Raw genomic sequence first — 25,228 nt, 5'->3', positions numbered from 1 at the left:
ATGGGGTCCTAGATGTGTAGTGACTGACTGTACGGTGAGAGGAGAGCCACCAGTAGATCCTCTGTCTGTATGACCTCTGACATACAAATAACCTAGCCAATAACATAGAAACATAATTACTAGAATGGATTCCCATCGATTCTCTTTCTATGCACTACAGAACCAGCACACACATCCCTGGGTCGATCCTCTGTTCAGTTCGCTGCAGCTTGCGACTGGAACGAGCTGCAACAAACACTCAAACTGGACAGTTTTATCTCAATCTCTTCATTCAAAGACTCGATCATGGACACTCTTACTGACAGTTGTGGCTGATTTGACTCCACCTTCTTGCCCTTTGTGCTGTTGTCTGTGCCCAATAATGTTTGTACTATGTTTTGTGCTGCTACCATGTTGTGTTTCTACCACGTTGTTGTCATGTTGTGTTTCTACCACGTTGTTGTCATGTTGTGTTTCTACCACGTTGTTGTCATGTGTTGCTACCACGTTGTTGTCATGTTGTGTTGCTGCCACGTTGTTGTCATGTTGTGCTAACACAGGGCTGAGACTAGACTGATCCACTGCTAACACAGGGCTGAGACTAGACTGATCCACTGCTAACACAGGGCTGAGACTAGACTAATCCACTGCTAACACAGGGCTGAGACTAGACTGATCCACCGCTAACACAGGGCTGAGACTAGACTGATCCACTGCTAACACAGGGCTGAGACTAGACTGATCCACTGCTAACACAGGGCTGAGACTAGACTGATCTACCGCTAACACAGGGCTGAGACTAGACTGATCCACCGCTAACACAGTGATGAGACTAGACTGATCCACTGCTAACACAGGGCTGAGACTAGACTGATCCACTGCTAACACAGGGCTGAGACTAGACTGATCCACTGCTAACACAGGGCTGAGACTAGACTGATCCACTGCTAACACAGGGCTGAGACTAGACTGATCCACAGCTAACACAGGGCTGAGACTAGACTGATCAACCGCTAACACAGGGCTGAGACTAGACTGATCCACCGCTAACACAGGGCTGAGACTAGATTGATCAACCGCTAACACAGGGCTGAGACTAGACTGATCCACCGCTAACACAGGGCTGAGACTAGACTGATCCACCGCTAACACAGGGTTGAGACTAGACTGATCCACCGCTAACACAGGGCTGAGACTAGACTGATCCACCGCTAACACAGGGCTGAGACTAGACTGATCCACCGCTAACACAGGGCTGAGACTAGACTGATCCACCGCTAACACAGGGCTGAGACTAGACTGATCCACCGCTAACACAGGGCTGAGACTAGACTGATCCACCGCTAACACAGGGCTGAGACTAGACTGATCCACTGCTAACACAGGGCTGAGACTAGACTGATCCACTGCTAACACAGGGCTGAGACTAGACTGATCCACTGCTAACACAGGGCTGAGACTAGACTGATCCACTGCTAACACAGGGCTGAGACTAGACTGATCCACTGCTAACACAGGGCTGAGACTAGACTGATCCACTGCTAACACAGGGCTGAGACTAGACTGATCCACTGCTAACACAGGGCTGAGACTAGACTGATCCACAGCTAACACAGGGCTGAGACTAGACTGATCCACTGCTAACACAGGGATGAGACTAGACTGATCCACTGCTAACACAGGGCTGAGACTAGACTGATCCACTGCTAACACAGGGCTGAGACTAGACTGATCCACTGCTAACACAGGGCTGAGACTAGACTGATCCACAGCTAACACAGGGCTGAGACTAGACTGATCCACTGCTAACACAGGGCTGAGACTAGACTGATCCACTGCTAACACAGGGCTGAGACTAGACTGATCCACAGCTAACACAGGGCTGAGACTAGACTGATCCACTGCTAACACAGGGCTGAGACTAGACTGATCCACTGCTAACACAGGGCTGAGACTAGACTGATCCACTGCTAACACAGGGCTGAGACTAGACTGATCCACAGCTAACACAGGGCTGAGACTAGACTGATCCACTGCTAACACAGGGCTGAGACTAGACTGATCCACTGCTAACACAGGGCTGAGACTAGACTGATCCACTGCTAACACAGGGCTGAGACTAGACTGATCCACTGCTAACACAGGGCTGAGACTAGACTGATCCACTGCTAACACAGGGCTGAGACTAGACTGATCCACTGCTAACACAGGGCTGAGACTAGACTGATCCACAGCTAACACAGGGCTGAGACTAGACTGATCCACTGCTAACACAGGGCTGAGACTAGACTGATCCACTGCTAACACAGGGCTGAGACTAGACTGATCCACAGCTAACACAGGGCTGAGACTAGACTGATCCACTGCTAACACAGGGCTGAGACTAGACTGATCCACTGCTAACACAGGGCTGAGACTAGACTGATCCACTGCTAACACAGGGCTGAGACTAGACTGATCCACTGCTAACACAGGGCTGAGACTAGACTGATCCACAGCTAACACAGGGCTGAGACTAGACTGATCCACAGCTAACACAGGGCTGAGACTAGTAAGGAACTTAGAATAATCTTCTGAAAAAGAGACCTTGGTCTCATTATGACTTCCTGCTAAAAATAGACTAAATAAATACAATTGTCCATTGGTAGAATGTAGTGAACAGCAGGACCCTGGTGTGTGTACTGGAAACACTTATCTTCCTCACTAGCTTTAAGCACCAGCTGTCAGAGCAGCTCACAGATCACTGCACCTGTACACAGCCCATCTATAATTTAGCCCAAACAACTACCTCTTCCCCTACTGTATTCATTTATTTTATTTTGCTCCTTTGCACACCATTATCTCTATTTCTACTTTGCACTTTCTTCTACTACAAATCTACCATTCCAGTGTTTTACTTGCTATATTGTATTTACTTTGCCACCATGGACTTTTGTTTTGCCTTTACCTCCCTTATCTCACCTCATTTGCTCACATTGTATATAGACTTATTTTTCTACTGTATTATTAACTGTATGTTTTGTTTATTCCATGTGTAACTCTTGTGTCGTTGTATGTGTCGAACTGCTTTGCTTTATCTTGGCCAGGTCGCAGTTGCAAATGAGAACTTGTTCTCAACTAGCCTACCTGGTTAAATAAAGGTGAAATAAATAAATAAAAGTGTAGCCTAGGCTAACCTGTACCTTGTTGATAATGAGGTTCTCATTACGTAGCCTCTGTTTGTTCTTCTGCAGCTTGCTGGGCATCATCATTTTGCCCGTTCGGAAGTCGAAACATCCCAGGTCTATCGTGTTGCCTAGGTAACGGGACAGCTGGGGTTTGCTCCGGAACTTCTTCCCTTTGGGACTGAGGGGGGAGAGGAAAGACAAACAACAATAACAACAGCATTAGATCACAAATAACAACAGATCACAAACAACAACAGCAGTAGATCACAGACAACAACAGCAAACCCAGCATGGCATCACAACCCAGCAACATAACCCTGGTCAAACCCAGCATGGCATCACAACCCAGCAACATAACCCTGGTCAAACCCAGCATGGCATCACAACCCAGCAACATAACCCTGGTCAAACCCAGCATGGCATCACAACCCAGCAACATAACCCTGGTCAAACCCAGCATGGCATCACAACCCAGCAACATAACCCTGGTCAAACCCAGCATGGCATCACAACCCAGCAACATAACCCTGGTCAAACCCAGCATGGCATCACAACCCAGCAACATAACCCTGGTCAAACCCAGCATGGCATCACAACCCAGCAACATAACCCTGGTCAAACCCAGCATGGCATCACAACCCAGCAACATAACCCTGGTCAAACCCAGCATGGCATCACAACCCAGCAACATACAGTGCATTTGGAAAGTATTCAGACCTCTACACTTTCAACATTTTGTTACTTTACAGTCTTATTATAAATTCAATTAAATAAATGTTTTTCCTCATCACTCTACACATAATACCCCATAATGACATCACAATACCCCATAATGACATCACAATACCCGATAACGACATCACACTACGACGTCACAATACCCCATAATGACATCACAATACCCCATGATGTTTTCTTAATGTAAAAATTCAAATACATGCAAGAAGGCACCAATAGGATCTCGCTAGCTCGTGCTTACCTCTGCCCCTCTCCTGGTTCTGCCCACTATAACTAACTTGTTCACATTGGAAATGCAGCTGAGACATTCACAGTCTAATAACAACACCAATGAAGAAGACATTCACAGTCTAATAACAACACCAATGAAGAAGACATTCACAGTCTAATAACAACACCAATGAAGAAGACATTCACAGTCTAATAACAACACCAATGAAGAAGACATTCACAGTCTAATAACAACACCAATGAAGAAGACATTCACAGTCTAATAACAACACCAATGAAGAAGACATTCACAGTCTAATAACAACACCAATGAAGAAGACATTCACAGTCTAATAACAACACCAATGAAGAAGACATTCACAGTCTAATAACAACACCAATGAAGAAGACATTCACAGTCTAATAACAACACCAATGAAGAAGACATTCACAGTCTAATAACAACACCAATGAAGAAGACATTCACAGTCTAATCGTCTATCTTTGGGTTAGTTATAACAATCTTTGGAACAGCATTCTCACGTAGGTGTTCCTCTTATCCAAGTGGGAGAGGGCAGTGTGGAGCGCAATAGAGATTGCATCATCTGTGGATCTGTTGGGGCGGTATGCGAATTGGAGTGAGTCCAGGGTATCTGGGATGTTGGTGTTGATGTGTGTCATGACCAGCCTCGCAAAGCATTTCATGGCTACGGGGCGATAGTCATTTATTTTTACCTTTATTTAACTAGGCAAGTCAGTTAAGAACAAATTCTTATTTACAATGACGGCCCACACTGTCCAAACCCGGATAACGCTGGCCCAATTGTGCGCCGCCCTATGGGACTCCCAATCACGGCCGGTTGTGATACCGCCTGGATTCGAACCAGGGTGTCTGTAGTGACGCCTCTAGTACTGAGATGCAGTGCCTTAGACCACTGCGTGCTGTCTAGACGGGCTACCTTGGTGTTCTTGGGCACAGGGACTATGGTGGTCTGCTTGAAACATGTAGGTATTACAGACTTGGTCAGGGAGTGGTTGAAAATGTCAGTGAAGACATTAGCCAGCTGGTCAGCACATGCTCTGAGTATGTGTCCTGGTAATGCGCCTGGTCCAGCGGCCTTGTGAATGTTAACCTGTTTAAAGGTCTTACTCACCTCAGCTACAGAGAGCGAGATCACACAGTCGAACGGAACAGCTGGTGCTCTCATGCATGGTTCAGAGTTGCTTGCCTCGAAAGCAAGCATAGAAGGTATTTAGCTCACCTGGTAGGCGCCCAGTAGTAGCGTCCAGATTAGGCGTCACTACATACACCCTGGTTCAAATCCAGGCTGTATCACAACCTGCCGTGATTGGGCGGTGCTCAATTAGCCCAGCGTCGTACGAATAAGTGCTGCGCTTATAGCACCCTATATTTTAACGCACGTTAAACATTTATGTTTGTTAATATGTATTATCATATGCAGCCTATAACAATGTTGAAATAGATTTGTTTAATTTGGTTTTGTATTCAGTTAGCACAGTATGTATTCATTGATATGACCTCATTTTAGAAGTGATTTTCTCTACCCTGACAATTCCATCAGACATGGTTTTCACCCACAGCGTTTAAAAATCGCAATTCATAATCGCAACATCTGGGGGAAAAAAATAGCAATTACATATTTTGTCCAAATTGTGCCGCCCTACCATAACCTACAGTATTTCCTCTTTCGACCTAGGCCTACAATACAGTCCTTTTAAACAGCTGGCTCACACAGGAGACAACACCCAGAACCAAAAGGCAGACAGTGACTAGAATCTGAAATTACATTTTCTGTTAGTGTTCTGACTATTGTACAGACGGATGTTTTGGTCCGTTCCTCATCACTGTGTGTCCAAAGCTTAAAACCTTAACGTTGTGGTACTCAGACCATCACTTATGCCAGGCATACACTACCAGTGGCGACCCGTTATTCAGGGAAGGTTGGGCAGAACCTGTTTTGCATGTTAATTTGGCATTAATACATGTCACATATCAGTTTGCAAACAATGTGAAAAAAATATATATACTGCTCAAAAAAATAAAGGGAACACTTAAACAACACATCCTAGATCTGAATGAAAGAAATAATCTTATTAAATACTTTTTTCTTTACATAGTTGAATGTGCTGACAACAAAATCACACAAAAATAATCAATGGAAATCCAATTTATCAACCCATGGAGGTCTGGATTTGGAGTCACACTCAAAATTAAAGTGGAAAACCACACTACAGGCTGATCCAACTTTGATGTAATGTCCTTAAAACAAGTCAAAATGAGGCTCAGTAGTGTGTGTGGCCTCTACGTGCCTGTATGACCTCCCTACAACGCCTGGGCATGCTCCTGATGAGGTGGCGGATAGTCTCCTGAGGGATCTCCTCCCAGACCTGGACTAAAGCATCCGCCAACTCCTGGACAGTCTGTGGTGCAACGTGGCGTTGGTGGATGGAGCGAGACATGATGTCCCAGATGTGCTCAATTGGATTCAGGTCTGGGGAACGGGCGGGCCAGTCCATAGCATCAATGCCTTCCTCTTGCAGGAACTGCTGACACACTCCAGCCACATGAGGTCTAGCATTGTCTTGCATTAGGAGGAACCCAGGGCCAACCGCACCAGCATATGGTCTCACAAGGGGTCTGAGGATCTCATCTCGGTACCTAATGGCAGTCAGGCTACCTCTGGCGAGCACATGGAGGGCTGTGCGGCCCCCCAAAGAAATGCCACCCCACACCATGACTGACCCACCACCAAACCGGTCATGCTGGAGGATGTTGCAGGCAGCAGAACGTTCTCCACCGCGTCTCCAGACTCTGTCACGTCTGTCACGTGCTCAGTGTGAACCTGCTTTCATCTGTGAAGAGCACAGGGCGCCAGTGGCGAATTTGCCAATCTTGGTTGTTCTCTGGCAAATGCCAAACGTCCTGCACGGTGTTGGGCTGTAAGCACAACCCCCACCTGTGGACGTCGGGCCCTCATACCACCCTCATGGAGTCTGTTTCTGACCGCTTGAGCAGACACATGCACATTTGTGGCCTGCTGGAGGTCATTTTGCAGGGCTCTGGCAGTGCTTCCCCTGCTCCTCCTTGCACAAAGGCGGAGGTAGCGGTCCTGCTGCTGGGTTGTTGCCCTCCTACGGCCTCCTCCACGTCTCCTGATGTACTGGCCTGTCTCCTGGTAGCGCCTCCATGCTCTGGACACTACGCTGACAGACACAGCAAACCTTCTTGCCACAGCTCGCATTGATGTGCCATCCTGGATGAGCTGCACTACCTGAGCCACTTGTGTGGGTTGTAGACTCCGTCTCATGCTACCACTAGAGTGAAAGCACCGCCAGCATTCAAAAGTGAACAAAACATCAGCCAGGAAGCATAGGAACTGAGAAGTGGTCTGTGGTCCCCACCTGCAGAACCACTCCTTTATTGGGGGTGTCTTGCTAATTGCCTATAATTTCCACCTGTTGTCTATTCCATTTGCACAACAGCATGTGAAATGTATTGTCAATCAGTGTTGCTTCCTAAGTGGACAGTTTGATTTCACAGAAGTGTGATTGACTTGGAGTTACATTGTGTTGTTTAAGTGTTCCCTTTATTTTTTTGAGCAGTGTATTATTGAGTTAATAAAGCTGCATACAAACATGGTCTCTTTGTTGTTTTCTTGAGTAGCTCCAAAATGCAGGTGTTTCAGCCTAGCTCAGTGGTTTCTGTGGAGGTGGGGCAGCTAGAGGAATATACAGGTGTTTCAGCCTAGCTCAGTGGTTTCTGTGGAGGTGGGGCAGCTAGAGGAATATACAGGTGTTTCAGCCTAGCTCAGTGGTTTCTGTGGAGGTGGGGCAGCTAGAGGAATATACAGGTGTTTCAGCCTAGCTCAGTGGTTTCTGTGGTGGTGGGGCAGCTAGAGGAATATACAGGTGTTTCAGCCTAGCTCAGTGGTTTCTGTGGAGGTGGGGCAGCTAGAGGAATATACAGGTGTTTCAGCCTAGCTCAGTGGTTTCTGTGGAGGTGGGGCAGCTAGAGGAATATACAGGTGTTTCAGCCTAGCTCAGTGGTTTCTGTGGAGGTGGGGCAGCTAGAGGAATATACAGGTGTTTCAGCCTAGCTCAGTGGTTTCTGTGGAGGTGGGGCAGCTAGAGGAATATACAGGTGTTTCAGCCTAGCTCAGTGGTTTCTGTGGTGGTGGGGCAGCTAGAGGAATATACAGGTGTTTCAGCCTAGCTCAGTGGTTTCTGTGGAGGTGGGGCAGCTAGAGGAATATACAGGTGTTTCAGCCTAGCTCAGTGGTTTCTGTGGAGGTGGGGCAGCTAGAGGAATATACAGGTGTTTCAGCCTAGCTCAGTGGTTTCTGTGGAGGTGGGGCAGCTAGAGGAATATACAGGTGTTTCAGCCTAGCTCAGTGGTTTCTGTGGAGGTGGGGCAGCTAGAGGAATATACAGGTGTTTCAGCCTAGCTCAGTGGTTTCTGTGGTGGTGGGGCAGCTAGAGGAATATACAGGTGTTTCAGCCTAGCTCAGTGGTTTCTGTGGAGGTGGGGCAGCTAGAGGAATATACAGGTGTTTCAGCCTAGCTCAGTGGTTTCTGTGGAGGTGGGGCAGCTAGAGGAATATACAGGTGTTTCAGCCTAGCTCAGTGGTTTCTGTGGAGGTGGGGCAGCTAGAGGAATATACAGGTGTTTCAGCCTAGCTCAGTGGTTTCTGTGGAGGTGGGGCAGCTAGAGGAATATACAGGTGTTTCAGCCTAGCTCAGTGGTTTCTGTGGAGGTGGGGCAGCTAGAGGAATATACAGGTGTTTCAGCCTAGCTCAGTGGTTTCTGTGGTGGTGGGGCAGCTAGAGGAATATACAGGTGTTTCAGCCTAGCTCAGTGGTTTCTGTGGAGGTGGGGCAGCTAGAGGAATATACAGGTGTTTCAGCCTAGCTCAGTGGTTTCTGTGGAGGTGGGGCAGCTAGAGGAATATACAGGTGTTTCAGCCTAGCTCAGTGGTTTCTGTGGAGGTGGGGCAGCTAGAGGAATATACAGGTGTTTCAGCCTAGCTCAGTGGTTTCTGTGGAGGTGGGGCAGCTAGAGGAATATACAGGTGTTTCAGCCTAGCTCAGTGGTTTCTGTGGAGGTGGGGCAGCTAGAGGAATATACAGGTGTTTCAGCCTAGCTCAGTGGTTTCTGTGGAGGTGGGGCAGCTAGAGGAATATACAGGTGTTTCAGCCTAGCTCAGTGGTTTCTGTGGAGGTGGGGCAGCTAGAGGAATATACAGGTGTTTCAGCCTAGCTCAGTGGTTTCTGTGGTGGTGGGGCAGCTAGAGGAATATACAGGTGTTTCAGCCTAGCTCAGTGGTTTCTGTGGTGGTGGGGCAGCTAGAGGAATATACAGGTGTTTCAGCCTAGCTCAGTGGTTTCTGTGGAGGTGGGGCAGCTAGAGGAATATACAGGTGTTTCAGCCTAGCTCAGTGGTTTCTGTGGTGGTGGGGCAGCTAGAGGAATATACAGGTGTTTCAGCCTAGCTCAGTGGTTTCTGTGGAGGTGGGGCAGCTAGAGGAATATACAGGTGTTTCAGCCTAGCTCAGTGCTTTCTGTGGAGGTGGGGCAGCTAGAGGAATATACAGGTGTTTCAGCCTAGCTCAGTGCTTTCTGTGGAGGTGGGGCAGCTAGAGGAATATACAGGTGTTTCAGCCTAGCTCAGTGGTTTCTGTGGAGGTGGGGCAGCTAGAGGAATATACAGGTGTTTCAGCCTAGCTCAGTGGTTTCTGTGGAGGTGGGGCAGCTAGAGGAATATACAGGTGTTTCAGCCTAGCTCAGTGGTTTCTGTGGAGGTGGGGCAGCTAGAGGAATATACAGGTGTTTCAGCCTAGCTCAGTGGTTTCTGTGGAGGTGGGGCAGCTAGAGGAATATACAGGTGTTTCAGCCTAGCTCAGTGGTTTCTGTGGAGGTGGGGCAGCTAGAGGAATATACAGGTGTTTCAGCCTAGCTCAGTGGTTTCTGTGGAGGTGGGGCAGCTAGAGGAATATACAGGTGTTTCAGCCTAGCTCAGTGGTTTCTGTGGGAGGTGGGGCAGCTAGAGGAATATACAGGTGTTTCAGCCTAGCTCAGTGGTTTCTGTGGTGGTGGGGCAGCTAGAGGAATATACAGGTGTTTCAGCCTAGCTCAGTGGTTTCTGTGGAGGTGGGGCAGCTAGAGGAATATACAGGTGTTTCAGCCTAGCTCAGTGGTTTCTGTGGAGGTGGGGCAGCTAGAGGAATATACAGGTGTTTCAGCCTAGCTCAGTGGTTTCTGTGGAGGTGGGGCAGCTAGAGGAATATACAGGTGTTTCAGCCTAGCTCAGTGGTTTCTGTGGTGGTGGGGCAGCTAGAGGAATATACAGGTGTTTCAGCCTAGCTCAGTGGTTTCTGTGGAGGTGGGGCAGCTAGAGGAATATACAGGTGTTTCAGCCTAGCTCAGTGGTTTCTGTGGAGGTGGGGCAGCTAGAGGAATATACAGGTGTTTCAGCCTAGCTCAGTGGTTTCTGTGGAGGTGGGGCAGCTAGAGGAATATACAGGTGTTTCAGCCTAGCTCAGTGGTTTCTGTGGAGGTGGGGCAGCTAGAGGAATATACAGGTGTTTCAGCCTAGCTCAGTGGTTTCTGTGGTGGAGGGGCAGCTAGAGGAATATACAGGTGTTTCAGCCTAGCTCAGTGGTTTCTGTGGTGGAGGGGCAGCTAGAGGAATATACAGGTGTTTCAGCCTAGCTCAGTGGTTTCTGTGGAGGTGGGGCAGCTAGAGGAATATACAGGTGTTTCAGCCTAGCTCAGTGGTTTCTGTGGTGGTGGGGCAGCTAGAGGAATATACAGGTGTTTCAGCCTAGCTCAGTGGTTTCTGTGGAGGTGGGGCAGCTAGAGGAATATACAGGTGTTTCAGCCTAGCTCAGTGGTTTCTGTGGAGGTGGGGCAGCTAGAGGAATATACAGGTGTTTCAGCCTAGCTCAGTGGTTTCTGTGGAGGTGGGGCAGCTAGAGGAATATACAGGTGTTTCAGCCTAGCTCAGTGGTTTCTGTGGAGGTGGGGCAGCTAGAGGAATATACAGGTGTTTCAGCCTAGCTCAGTGGTTTCTGTGGAGGTGGGGCAGCTAGAGGAATATACAGGTGTTTCAGCCTAGCTCAGTGGTTTCTGTGGAGGTGGGGCAGCTAGAGGAATATACAGGTGTTTCAGCCTAGCTCAGTGCTTTCTGTGGAGGTGGGGCAGCTAGAGGAATATACAGGTGTTTCAGCCTAGCTCAGTGCTTTCTGTGGAGGTGGGGCAGCCAGCGGAAAATACAGAGCGTAAGGGTTGGTAATCTTCTCTAATTGCGCAGTGATTACTGTTCTGTCAGAGCCCATCCAAGGCTCAAGGTCATTGGCCACAGATGAAATGACGTCAAATCACGTTATATCTACCGTAGCTTTGATTGTTCTGATCATGTCAACATCATTCCTTCAAAATTTTTGCTAGCAATCATCATCATGAATCACGTCAACAATCTACTGGCAAATCCTTTTCAATCCTTGTCGTATGAAGAGAAATTATAGATAAAACGTATCGGTGCTCATCGGCCATTGGACATAAACATTACAAAACAAGTTGGAAATCACAAATTCAACAATGAGTGGTTTGGAAGGAATTAGTGGCTAACTGCAAGCGTTGCAAAGCAATCACTATTTTGCTTCCCCTGCTATTTAGTGGAGTGGGTGTGTGGTCCAAGTCTGGGTTTAAGGGTCTCTTTTCCCAGCATAAAAAGGATAAACATTCACATGCAACACCATGGGCCAGAAGAAAAAAATTATACATTGGCCATGCTGTCAACCCAGAATGACTTTTGGAAACTCAGAAATCTCAGACTTCATTGAGTTTAAGATAACTGGGACGAGCTCCGACTGGAAAAATACATTTTGAACGGTCATCCAACTCGGAATTCCAAGTCGGGAACTCTGGGCTCTTTCTAGAGCTCCGACCTGATGATCACTAACATCATGATTCCACCTTGCTTTTCCCACGAGTTCCCAGTTGTCTTGAAAGCATCATAAATCCAGAAAATGCCAGACTTAATGATTTGGTTCTTTTCTCCCTCATAACTTAGCCTACTGTTCTGACTTGGTGGTGCACATGTTATTTCTCTAAAACAGGTTATAGACTACATCTTCGAATATTGTAAGAGCTTTCATTATCTGTTTATATGCCCCCTTTATTTATCCTACGGTTCTGACTTGGTGTACGGGGAGAACATTGTAAGAACGGCCCATATCCTGAATTCTGCCGCTGTACATTTAAAAAGTGCTGAACAAATAGTTAGCTCGCTCATGAATGCCTTAATAGAAATTACAGAATGCCTCTTATCCACTCATTGTTCCCTTATGCCATAGTTTGTACATCTCAATTGTCAGTAGAAACTACATTTGTTTAAATCAGCCATATGTTTTTATAAAAAGGCAGTAAATAAGGCTGAATGAACTGTTTCGCTGCCAGACGAGGCTCCGCCAGGTGTAGCGGTCGTAAGGATTCACCTCATGGTGCTGAAAAAGAAAGCTCTGCTGTTGGGACAGCTATGTAGGCCTTAACAGTTTGTTGGCACCGTTGGTCAAAGTTATAGTTCAATTAATGAATTGTTTAGTATTGTGGCTTTCGAGGTATCTGTTTGCCCCGCCAAGATTCACACGCTAAATCCACCACTGTACACTACACCCCTCAAACTCTACTCTGGACCTCAGTCATTTTGTTATTGTTCCCCTCTAAACAGGGACTGATTTAGACCTGACATGTCAGCCATTTTGTTATTGTTCCCCGCTAAACAGGGACTGATTTAGACCTGACATGTCAGCCATTTTGTTATTGTTCCCCTCTAAACAGGGACTGATTTAGACCTGACATGTCAGCCATTTTGTTATTGTTCCCCGCTAAACAGGGACTGATTTAGACCTGACATGTCAGCCATTTTGTTATTGTTCCCCTCTAAACAGGGACTGATTTAGACCTGACATGTCAGCCATTTTGTTATTGTTCCCCGCTAAACAGGGACTGATTTAGACCTGACATGTCAGCCATTTTGTTATTGTTCCCCTCTAAACAGGGACTGATTTAGACCTGACATGTCAGCCATTTTGTTATTGTTCCCCTCTAAGCAGGGACTGATTTAGACCTGACATGTCAGCCATTTTGTTATTGTTCCCCGCTAAACAGGGACTGATTTAGACCTGACATGTCAGCCATTTTGTTATTGTTCCCCTCTAAACAGGGACTGATTTAGACCTGACATGTCAGCCATTTTGTTATTGTTCCCCGCTAAACAGGGACTGATTTAGACCTGACATGTCAGCCATTTTGTTATTGTTCCCCTCTAAACAGGGACTGATTTAGACCTGACATGTCAGCCATTTTGTTATTGTTCCCCGCTAAACAGGGACTGATTTAGACCTGACATGTCAGCCATTTTGTTATTGTTCCCCTCTAAACAGGGACTGATTTAGACCTGACATGTCAGCCATTTTGTTATTGTTCCCCGCTAAACAGGGACTGATTTAGACCTGACATGTCAGCCATTTTGTTATTGTTCCCCTCTAAACAGGGACTGATTTAGACCTGACATGTCAGCCATTTTGTTATTGTTCCCCTCTAAGCAGGGACTGATTTAGACCTGACATGTCAGCCATTTTGTTATTGTTCCCCGCTAAACAGGGACTGATTTAGACCTGACATGTCAGCCATTTTGTTATTGTTCCCCTCTAAGCAGGGACTGATTTAGGCCTGACATGTCAGTCATTTTGTTATTGTTCCCCTCTAAACAGGACTGATTTAGGCCTGACATGTCAGACATTTTGTTATTGTTCCCCTCTAAACAGGGACTGATTTAGACCTGACATGTCAGTCATTTTGTTATTGTTCCCCTCTAAACAGGGACTGATTTAGACCTGACATGTCAGTCATTTTGTTATTGTTCCCCTCTAAACAGGGACTGATTTAGACCTGACATGTCAGCCATTTTGTTATTGTTCCCCTCTAAACAGGGACTGATTTAGACCTGACATGTCAGCCATTTTGTTATTGTTCCCCTCTAAACAGGGACTGATTTAGACCTGACATGTCAGCCATTTTGTTATTGTTCCCCTCTAAACAGGGACTGATTTAGACCTGACATGTCAGTCATTTTGTTATTGTTCCCCTCTAAACAGGGACTGATTTAGACCTGACATGTCAGCCATTTTGTTATTGTTCCCCTCTAAACAGGGACTGATTTAGACGTGACGTGTCAGACATTTTGGTCATGCATCTTGTAGTATGAGCAGTGCTACGACGCGATTGGGCAAGGACTGCTGCCAATAGCCAATGAGCATTTAGCATGTGAGACCAAAACAATGATTGTGAAAAGGAAAGCAACAACAACATGACCTGTGTGGACCGAGGCGATGGAGGACAGACTGGTGGACCGAGGCGATGGAGGACAGACTGGTGGACCGAGGCGATGGGGACAGACTGGTGGACCGAGGCGATGGGAACAGACTGGTGGACCGAGGCGATGGAGGACAGACTGGTGGACCGAGGCGATGGAGGACAGACTGGTGGACCGAGGCGATGGAGGACAGACTGGTGGACCGAGGCGATGGAGGACAGACTGGTGGACCGAGGTGATGGGGGACAGACTGGTGGACCGAGGTGATGGAGGACAGACTGGTGGACCGAGGTGATGGAGGACAGACTGGTGGACCGAGGCGATGGAGGACAGACTGGTGGACCGAGGCGATGGAGGACAGACTGGTGGACCGAGGCGATGGAGGACAGACTGGTGGACCGAGGCGATGGAGGACAGACTGGTGGACCGAGGTGATGGGGGACAGACTGGTGGACCGAGGTGATGGAGGACAGACTGGTGGACCGAGGCGATGGGGACAGACTGGTGGACCGAGGCGATGGAGGACAGACTGGTGGACCGAGGTGATGGAGGACAAACTGGTGGACCGAGGCGATGGGGACAGACTGGTGGACCGAGGTGATGGGGGACAGACTGGTGGACCGAGGCGATGGGAACAGACTGGTGGACCGAGGCGATGGAGGACAGACTGGTGGACCGAGGCGATGGAGGACAAACTGGTGGACCGAGGCGATGGGGGACAAACTGGTGGACCGAGGTGATGGGGGACAGACTGGTGGACCGAGACGATGGGGACAGACTGGTGGACCGAGGCGATGGAGGACAGACTGGTGGACCGAGGCGATGGAGGACAGACTGGTGGACCGAGGCGATGGAGGACAGACTGGTGGACCGAGGCGATGGGGGACAGACTGGTGGACCGAGGTGATGGGGGACAGACTGGTGGACCGAGGCGATGGGGACAGACTGGTGGACCGAGGTGATGGAGGACAGACTGGTGGACCGAGGCGATGGGAACAGACTGGTGGACCGAGGCGATGGAGGACAGACTGGTGGACCGAGGCGATGGGGGACAGACTGGTGGACCGAGGCGATGGGGGACAGACTGGTGGACCGAGGCGATGGGGACAGACTGGTGGACCGAGGCGATGGAGGACAGACTGGTGGACCGAGGCGATGGGGACAGACTGGTGGACCGAGGTGATGGAGGACAGACTGGTGGACCGAGGCGATGGGGACAGACTGGTGGACCGAGGTGATGGAGGACAGACTGGTGGACCGAGGCGATGGAGGACAGACTGGTGGACCGAGACGATGGGGACAGACTGGTGGACCGAGGTGATGGAGGACAGACTGGTGGACCGAGGCGATGGAGGACAGACTGGTGGACCGAGGCGATGGAGGACAGACTGGTGGACCGAGGCGATGGAGGACAGACTGGTGGACCGAGGCGATGGAGGACAGACTGGTGGACCGAGGCGATGGAGGACAGACTGGTGGACCGAGGCGATGGAGGACAGACTGGTGGACAGACTGGTGGACCGAGGCGATGGAGGACAGACTGGTGGACCAGAATGCACTGCGCAGAACATTGGATGTAGCATGGGCAACGTTCCCCATCTCCTCAAAAGTATATCTGCCGTTGCAAATGTTAGACTCCACTCTGAGGCACCATCGTTGTGCAGGTTGAAACATCGTGAGATTGCAGACTCCTAAATTGATAGTGCAGTTTGTTTAGGTGATTTTACAGCTAACTAGCAACATTACATGCTGATATTGTCTTTGGTATTATTGTCTGAAGCGATGAATTCTAGCGAGCTACCTAGCTAGCTAGCCAGCCCATAGAGAATTGCATTGCGGATTCTGCAGTCGACTTGAGCTGCAACAGATTTCCACAACAATTTTCTATGTTGCTACCAACCTTATCATAAAGTCTAAATTAAACATGTGTTGTTCTTAGTGATATTTAACACTGTAAAGGAATGAGTGGTTTTGGGTGCAAAACCAACTCCACATCTGTGTCCTACCATGACAAGAACCAAAAACATCATAGAAAATAGTAATGAAAATATTAAATTAAAGTATTATGTCTCTTTTTGTATGTTTCTGCACAAACTGGAACAATGTAACACTAATAAAGCAGCTCACTGTTCGAGTGTTGGCATTTATTTCCTACGACAATCGAGAAACTACGACAACTGAGAAACCACGACAACCGAGAAACTACGACAACCGAAAAACTACGACAACCGAGAAACCACGACAACCGAGAAACCACGACAACCGAGAATCTACGACAACCGAGAAACCACGACAACCGAGAAACTACGACAACCGAGAAACCACGACAACCGAGAAACTACGACAACCGAGAAACCACGACAACCGAGAAACCACGACAACCGAAAAACTACGACAACTGAGAAACCACGACAACCCGAGAAACTACGACAACCGAGAAACCACGACAACCGAGAAACTACGACAACCGAGAAACCACGACAACCCGAGAAACTACGACAACCGAGAAACTACGACAACTGAGAAACCACGACAACCGAGAAACTACGACAACCGAGAAACCACGACAACCGAGAAACCACGACAACCGAAAAACTACGACAACTGAGAAACCACGACAACCCGAGAAACTACGACAACCGAGAAACCACGACAACCGAGAAACTACGACAACCGAGAAACCACGACAACCGAAAAACTACGACAACCGAGAAACCACGACAACCGAGAAACCACGACAACCCGAGAAACTACGACAACCGAGAAACTACGACAACCGAGAAACCACGACAACCGAGAAACTACGACAACCGAGAAACCACGACAACCCGAGAAACTACGACAACCGAGAAACTACGACAACCGAGAAACCACGACAACCCGAGAAACTACGACAACCGAGAAACCACGACAACCCGAGAAACTACGACAACCGAGAAACTACGACAACCGAGAAACCACGACAACCCGAGAAACTACGACAACACGAGAAACTACGACAACCCGAGAAACTACGGCAACCGAGAAACCACGACAACCCGAGAAACTACGACAACCGAGAAACTCAGGATAAGATCAACTAGGAAATCATGTTGTATTGTGAGCACCAACATCCTGGGGTTGAGGATAGACGAAATGAAACATTTGAGAGAAGGAAATGAAATCGAAACCGTTGAGATTGTAAAAGTCGTGTTGTGTATATATGCCCAGCGTTTGGCAAACTGAAAGAGTGTTGAAAACAGTCGGGGAACCTCCTCCATCTAGCTCAGCTCCTCTCATATGCAGACGGAACGAGGGCCTAGCTCTGTGACCACCTCTGTGACCAGCGGGCGGAAGGACACAGATGAGTGTGTGACTGTGACTTGGTTCAGGGGTGAATGGGTACGTGACTCAGCGATGAGTCAAAGCTGAGCCAGAGAGAACTCACCCTTCCACATAACAACGCCTTTCAGAGAAACTCACCAAGACACAAACACACCCTAGCCCAGTCTCAGACTGACTACCTCTCTACCACACGGCTCACTAGTGAGAGAGATTAAGGGTGTGGAACAGAGTGACTATCTGTCTCTACCACACGGCTCACTAGAGAGAGAGATTAAGGGTGTGGAATTCCACATTGGTTAGCTTTCTTCATGTAATATGGACCAGAGAAACCATAGCAGGCTTGAAGGAACAAACAAAACCAGAAATCCCTCCAAATTTCAACATCCTAGACAGACCTGTGAAATATCAGTGACCATTCTCAGCATGTAGGCCTGTTTCCCCATAGTTAGCTTAGCTATCATGCTAATGTGCATGAGTGCCAGTAAGTTACACAGCAAAGTGGCTGTGAAAATGGAAGAGAGGAGCAGAGAAACAGAGCAGATGGAGTGAGAGAGTAGCCTCAATAGTTCTCCTGGCTTCTCCCTGGGCTTCTCCCTGGGCTTCTCCCTGGGCTTCTCCCTGGGCTTAGACACCAGCTCAGGGAGAACTGAGAGTAGAGAGAGCACTTCAGGAAGTTTCCTGTGTTTATGCCTGCCTATCTGTCTGCCTGCCTGCCTGGCTATGTGTCTGCCTACCTGCCTGGCTATCTGTCTGCCTACCTGCCTGGCTATCTGTCTGCCTACCTGCCTGGCTATCTGTCTGTCTGCCTACCTGCCTGGCTATTTGTCTGTCTGCCTACCTGCCTGGCTATTTGTCTGTCTGCCTACCTGCCTGGCTATCTGTCTGTCTGCCTACCTGCCTGGCTATTTGTCTGTCTGCCTACCTGCCTGGCTATTTGTCTGCCTGCCTAGCTATCAGTTTGTCTGCCTGCCTGCCTAGCTATCAGTTTGTCTGCCTGCCTGCCTAGCTATCAGTCTGTCTGCCTGCCTGCCTAGCTATCAGTCTGTCTGCCTGCCTGCCTAGCTATCAGTCTGTCTGCCTGCCTGCCTAGTTATCAGTCTGTCTGCCTGCCTGCCTAGCTATCAGTTTGTCTGCCTGCCTGCATAGCTATCAGTTTGTCTGCCTGCCTGCCTAGCTATCAGTCTGTCTGCCTGCCTACCTGCCTAGCTATCAGTCTGTCTGTCTGCCTGCCTAGCTATCAGTTTGTCTGTCTGCCTGCCTGGCTGGCTATCAGTTTGTCTGTCTGCCTGCCTGCCTAGCTATCAGTCTGTCTGCCTGCCTGCCTGGCTATCAGTTTGTCTGTCTGCCTGCCTGCCTGGCTATCAGTTTGTCTGTCTGCCTGCCTGCCTAGCTATCTGTCTGTCTGCCTGCCTGCCTGGCTATCAGTTTGTCTGTCTGCCTGCCTGCCTAGCTATCTGTCTGTCTGCCTGCCTGGCTATCAGTTTGTCTGTCTGCCTGCCTGCCTGGCTATCAGTTTGTCTGTCTGCCTGCCTGCCTGGCTATCAGTTTGTCTGTCTGCCTGCCTGCCTAGCTATCAGTCTGTCTGCCTGCCTGCATAGCTATCAGTTTGTCTGCCTGCCTGCCTAGCTATCAGTCTGTCTGCCTGCCTACCTGCCTAGCTATCAGTCTGTCTGTCTGCCTGCCTAGCTATCAGTTTGTCTGTCTGCCTGCCTGCCTGGCTATCAGTTTGTCTGTCTGCCTGCCTGCCTAGCTATCAGTCTGTCTGCCTGCCTGCCTGGCTATCAGTTTGTCTGTCTGCCTGCCTGCCTGGCTATCAGTTTGTCTGTCTGCCTGCCTGCCTAGCTATCAGTCTGTCTGCCTGCCTGCCTGGCTATCAGTTTGTCTGTCTGCCTGCCTGCCTAGCTATCTGTCTGTCTGCCTGCCTGGCTATCAGTTTGTCTGTCTGCCTGCCTGCCTGGCTATCAGTTTGTCTGTCTGCCTGCCTGCCTGGCTATCAGTTTGTCTGTCTGCCTGCCTGCCTAGCTATCAGTCTGTCTGCCTGCCTGGCTGGCTATCAGTTTGTCTGTCTGCCTGCCTGCCTGGCTATCAGTTTGTCTGTCTGCCTGCCTGCCTAGTTATCAGTCTGTCTGTCTGCCTGCCTAGCTATCAGTCTGTCTGCCTGCCTGGCTATCAGTTTGTCTGTCTGCCTGCCTGCCTAGCTATCAGTCTGTCTACCTGCCTGCCTAGCTATCAGTCTGTCTAACTGCCTGGCTGGCTATCAGTTTGTCTGTCTGCCTGCCTGCCTGCCTAGCTATCAGTCTGTCTGCCTGCCTGCCTGGCTATCAGTTTGTCTGTCTGCCTGCCTGCCTGGCTATCAGTTTGTCTGTCTGCCTGCCTGCCTAGCTATCAGTCTGTCTGCCTGCCTGCCTGGCTATCAGTTTGTCTGTCTGCCTGCCTGCCTAGCTATCTGTCTGTCTGCCTGCCTGGCTATCAGTTTGTCTGTCTGCCTGCCTGCCTGGCTATCAGTTTGTCTGTCTGCCTGCCTGCCTGGCTATCAGTTTGTCTGTCTGCCTGCCTGCCTAGCTATCAGTCTGTCTGCCTGCCTGCATAGCTATCAGTTTGTCTGCCTGCCTGCCTAGCTATCAGTCTGTCTGCCTGCCTACCTGCCTAGCTATCAGTCTGTCTGTCTGCCTGCCTAGCTATCAGTTTGTCTGTCTGCCTGCCTGCCTGGCTATCAGTTTGTCTGTCTGCCTGCCTGCCTAGCTATCAGTCTGTCTGCCTGCCTGCCTGGCTATCAGTTTGTCTGTCTGCCTGCCTGCCTGGCTATCAGTTTGTCTGTCTGCCTGCCTGCCTAGCTATCAGTCTGTCTGCCTGCCTGCCTGGCTATCAGTTTGTCTGTCTGCCTGCCTGCCTAGCTATCTGTCTGTCTGCCTGCCTGGCTATCAGTTTGTCTGTCTGCCTGCCTGCCTGGCTATCAGTTTGTCTGTCTGCCTGCCTGCCTGGCTATCAGTTTGTCTGTCTGCCTGCCTGCCTAGCTATCAGTCTGTCTGCCTGCCTGGCTGGCTATCAGTTTGTCTGTCTGCCTGCCTGCCTGGCTATCAGTTTGTCTGTCTGCCTGCCTGCCTAGTTATCAGTCTGTCTGTCTGCCTGCCTAGCTATCAGTCTGTCTGCCTGCCTGGCTATCAGTTTGTCTGTCTGCCTGCCTGCCTAGCTATCAGTCTGTCTACCTGCCTGCCTAGCTATCAGTCTGTCTAACTGCCTGGCTGGCTATCAGTTTGTCTGTCTGCCTGCCTGCCTGCCTAGCTATCAGTCTGTCTGCCTGCCTGCCTAGCTATCAGTCTGTCTGCCTGCCTAGCTATCAGTCTGTCTGCCTGCCTGCCTAGCTATCAGTCTGCCTGCCTAGCTATCAGTCTGTTTGTCTGCCTGCCTGCCTAGCTATCAGTCTGTCTACCTGCCTGCCTAGCTATCAGTCTTTCTACCTGCCTGCCTAGCTATCAGTCTGCCTGCCTGCCTAGCTATCAGTTTGTCTGCCTGCCTAGCTATCAGTCTGCCTACCTGCCTAGCTATCAGTCTGCCTACCTGCCTAGCTATCAGTCTGCCTGCCTGCCTAGCTATCAGTCTGTCTGCCTGCCTGCCTAGCTATCAGTCTGCCTGCCTGCCTAGCTATCAGTCTGTTTGTCTGCCTGCCTGCCTAGCTATCAGTCTGTTTGTCTGCCTGCCTGCCTAGCTATCAGTCTGTCTGCCTGCCTAGCTATCAGTCTGTCTGCCTGCCTGCCTAGCTATCAGTCTGCCTGCCTGCCTAGCTATCAGTCTGTTTGTCTGCCTGCCTGCCTAGCTATCAGTCTGTCTGCCTACCTGCCTGCCTAGCTATCAGTCTGTCTACCTGCCTGCCTAGCTATCAGTCTGTCTGCCTGCCTGCCTAGCTATCAGTCTGTCTGCCTGCCTGCCTAGCTATCAGTCTGTCCTGCCTGCCTGCCCTAGCTATCAGTTTGTCTGCCTGCCTGCATAGCTATCAGTTTGTCTGCCTGCCTGCCTAGCTATCAGTCTGTCTGCCTACCTGCCTGCCTAGCTATCAGTCTGCCTACCTGCCTAGCTATCAGTCTGCCTACCTGCCTGCCTGCAGATTGTGTGTGTAGTTGTGAGAGCAGCTAAGTGAAGGGCAGGGGACACACTTTCACGGCATGCTTGCTCCTCCCCCTTTCCCAGTGTAACCACAGCCCTCCTCTGACCCACACCCTTTTGTCTCACTGCTGACAGCACGCTTTGCACCAGCTGGGTTGCAGGCAGGGACACAGACAGGCAAGACAGACAGGCAGACTAACAGAGATAGGAGAGACTAACAGAGATGGGAGAGACTAACAGAGATAGGAGAGACTAACAGAGATGGGAGAGACAGAGACCCGAACTCCCATATCTACTGGGTGAAATACCACAATTATTTATATTTATGTTTATTTATTTTCCCTGTTGTTCTTTAACCATTTGCACATCATTACAACACTGTATATAGACATAATATGACAGGTAAAATGTCTTTATTCTTTTGGAACCTCTGTGAGTGTAATGTTTTACTGTTCAATTTTATTGTTTATTTCACTTTTGTTTATTATCTACTTCACTTGCTTTGGCAATGTTAACATATGTTTCCCATGCCAATAAAGCCCCTTGAATTGAATTGAACTGAATTGATAGGCGAGACAGAGAGAGAGACAGATACTGAAATGTACCAACACAGAGACAGATGAGAGGGAGGCAGCGCACCAAAGCATGTGTGGAAGAGAAAGATCATTATGGTGTAAATAGGTCTATTAATTCCACTGAAGTGATCACGTTTCCTACTAACGTACTCCATGTTGTCTTGCCCTGGCTCACAGCTTCCCTACCCATCGATCGCCTGGCATGGAGCTATAGCTTATTTCCATCTGAAAGACCGTACGAGCACCAACGAGAAGTTCATAGGAGCATATCGAATTCGGCGTCAAATGAAAGCCAATAGTCTATATTTTGAGGAAATGAAGGCATAGATTTGAAATTTTTCAACAACAAAGAATGTGGCGTAAGAAAAGGCTTTGATTTCTGGATGAACAGATGGAAAGGGAGGGGGGGATCTTAGTAAACATCTACCAGAAAAAAAGTCTTAAAAAGGTATCAGAAATACATCAAAACACAATAAATTTGACGTAAAGATCTCCACCAACTTATATCAACACTTATATTTTGTTGTGGAGAAATGTGTTATCTTCTGTAAGTTTAAGAAACATTGCATTGTGCCTTATAATTCCGTTACCAAAAAAAACCACATCTTTAAGATATTGTCTAATTCCTCTCCCTCATGAGGAGGGAGAATCAAGAAAGTTCACAGAAGTAACAAGTGATGGTAGACATACCAATTAGTTAGTCATTTTACTGATGTACATTTTGTTTTTAAATTATTAAGTGATTAGAACTCCTAATTCCGTTCCCAAATTGGAAACAAATCTGTAACGGAATTACAGCAACTGAAATGGCTACAATGTGAAATCAATAATAGTCACAAACCACATTTGGGTCTTCCCTTCCCCTGGTATACTGCTATATTCAGCTCATAACTGTATTCCCTTCCCCTGGTATACTGCTATATTCAGCTCATAACTGTCTTCCCTTCCCCTGGTATACTGCTATATTCAGCTCATAACTGTATTCCCTTCCCCTGGTATACTGCTATATTCAGCTCATAACTGTCTCCTGCTACTGTCTTCCCTTCCCCTGGTATACTGCTATATTCAGCTCATAACTGTCTTCCCTTCCCCTGGTATACTGCTATATTCAGCTCATAACTGTCTTCCCTTCCCCTGGTATACTGCTATATTCAGCTCATAACTGTCTTCCCTTACACTGGTATACTGCTATATTCAGCTCATAACTGTCTTCCCTTCCCCTGGTATACTGCTATATTCAGCTCATAACTGTCTTCCCTTCCCCTGGTATACTGCTATATTCAGCTCATAACTGTCTTCCCTTACACTGGTATACTGCTATATTCAGCTCATAACTGTCTTCCCTTCCCCTGGTATACTGCTATATTCAGCTCATAACTGTCTTCCCTTCCCCTGGTATACTGCTATATTCAGCTCATAACTGTCTCCTGCTACTGTCTTCCCTTCCCCTGGTATACTGCTATATTCAGCTCATAACTGTCTTCCCTTACACTGGTATACTGCTATATTCAGCTCATAACTGTCTCCTGCTACTGTCTTCCCTTCCCCTGGTATACTGCTATATTCAGCTCATAACTGTCTCCTGCTACTGCCTTCCCTTCCCCTGGTATACTGCTATATTCAGCTCATAACTGTCTCCTGCTACTGTCTTCCCTTCCCCTGGTATACTGCTATATTCAGCTCATAACTGTCTTCCCTTACCCTGGTATACTGCTATATTCAGCTCATAACTGTCTCCTGCTACTGTCTTCCCTTCCCCTGGTATACTGCTATATTCAGCTCATAACTGTCTCCTGCTACTGTCTTCCCTTCCCCTGGTATACTGCTATATTCAGCTCATAACTGTCTCCTGCTACTGCCTTCCCTTCCCCTGGTATACTGCTATATTCAGCTCATAACTGTCTTCCCTTCCCCTGGTATACTGCTATATTCAGCTCATAACTGTCTTCCCTTCCCCTGGTATACTGCTATATTCAGCTCATAACTGTCTTCCCTTCCCCTGGTATACTGCTATATTCAGCTCATAACTGTCTTCCCTTCCCCTGGTATACTGCTATATTAAGCTCATAACTGTCTTCCCTTCCCCTGGTATACTGCTATATTCAGCTCATAACTGTCTTCCCTTCCCCTGGTATACTGCTATATTCAGCTCATAACTGTCTCCTGCCTTAAAATAACTGTTTACGTCTTTCTGTTGGTCAAACCGAGAGTGGTAAACAGACTGAGTAAGGACAGGACAACACCTCTCTCTCTCTCTAAGGGCTTCATTGCTATGGGAAACATGTTAACATTGCCAAAGCAGGTGAAGTAGATTACAAAAGTGAAATAAACAATACAAATTAACAGTAAACATTACACTCACAAAAATTACAAAAGAATAAAGACATTTCAAGTGTCACATTATGTGCAAATAGTTAAAGTACAAAAGCAAAAATAAATAAGCATAAATATGGGTTGTATTTACAATGGTGTTTGTTCTTCACCGGTTTCGCCTGCCTGCCTGCCTGCCTGCCTGCCTGCCTGCCTGCTGCTCTCTCTCTCCAGTTAGTCATCTCTCCCAGATCTTACTGTCAACTACCCACGAGCCCCCTCTCTTTCCATTTACTGTACCCAGCATCCTCGCCCACTGATCACCGACTGACACCGGACGTCCATGGACGTTGAAATGTGGTCAGTCCACCCTGGCCTTAACGTTAACGTATAGAGACGGACCGGACTGGACCAAACCTGAACCTATC

General features: G+C 48.3%; 1 protein-coding gene across 1 annotated transcript in view; it reads right to left on the bottom strand.

The window, feature by feature from the left end:
• The window catches only part of LOC106568552 (methyl-CpG-binding domain protein 2), a 120,356-nt gene that overhangs the window by 80,598 nt on the left and 14,530 nt on the right, over positions 1–25,228 (bottom strand). Inside the window, exon 2 of the mRNA XM_045692658.2 lies at positions 3,162–3,324. Within this exon, the coding sequence (XP_045548614.1) occupies positions 3,162–3,324 (163 nt within the window). The remainder of the gene's footprint in view (positions 1–3,161; positions 3,325–25,228) is intronic.

Source organism: Salmo salar, chromosome 13 (genome assembly GCF_965601325.2).
Source record: "Salmo salar chromosome 13, fSalSal1, whole genome shotgun sequence".
Classification (NCBI taxonomy): Eukaryota; Metazoa; Chordata; class Actinopteri; order Salmoniformes; family Salmonidae; genus Salmo; species Salmo salar.
The sequence above is the reverse complement of the archived record's forward strand: the minus strand, read 5'-3'. Positions and strand labels throughout refer to the sequence as shown.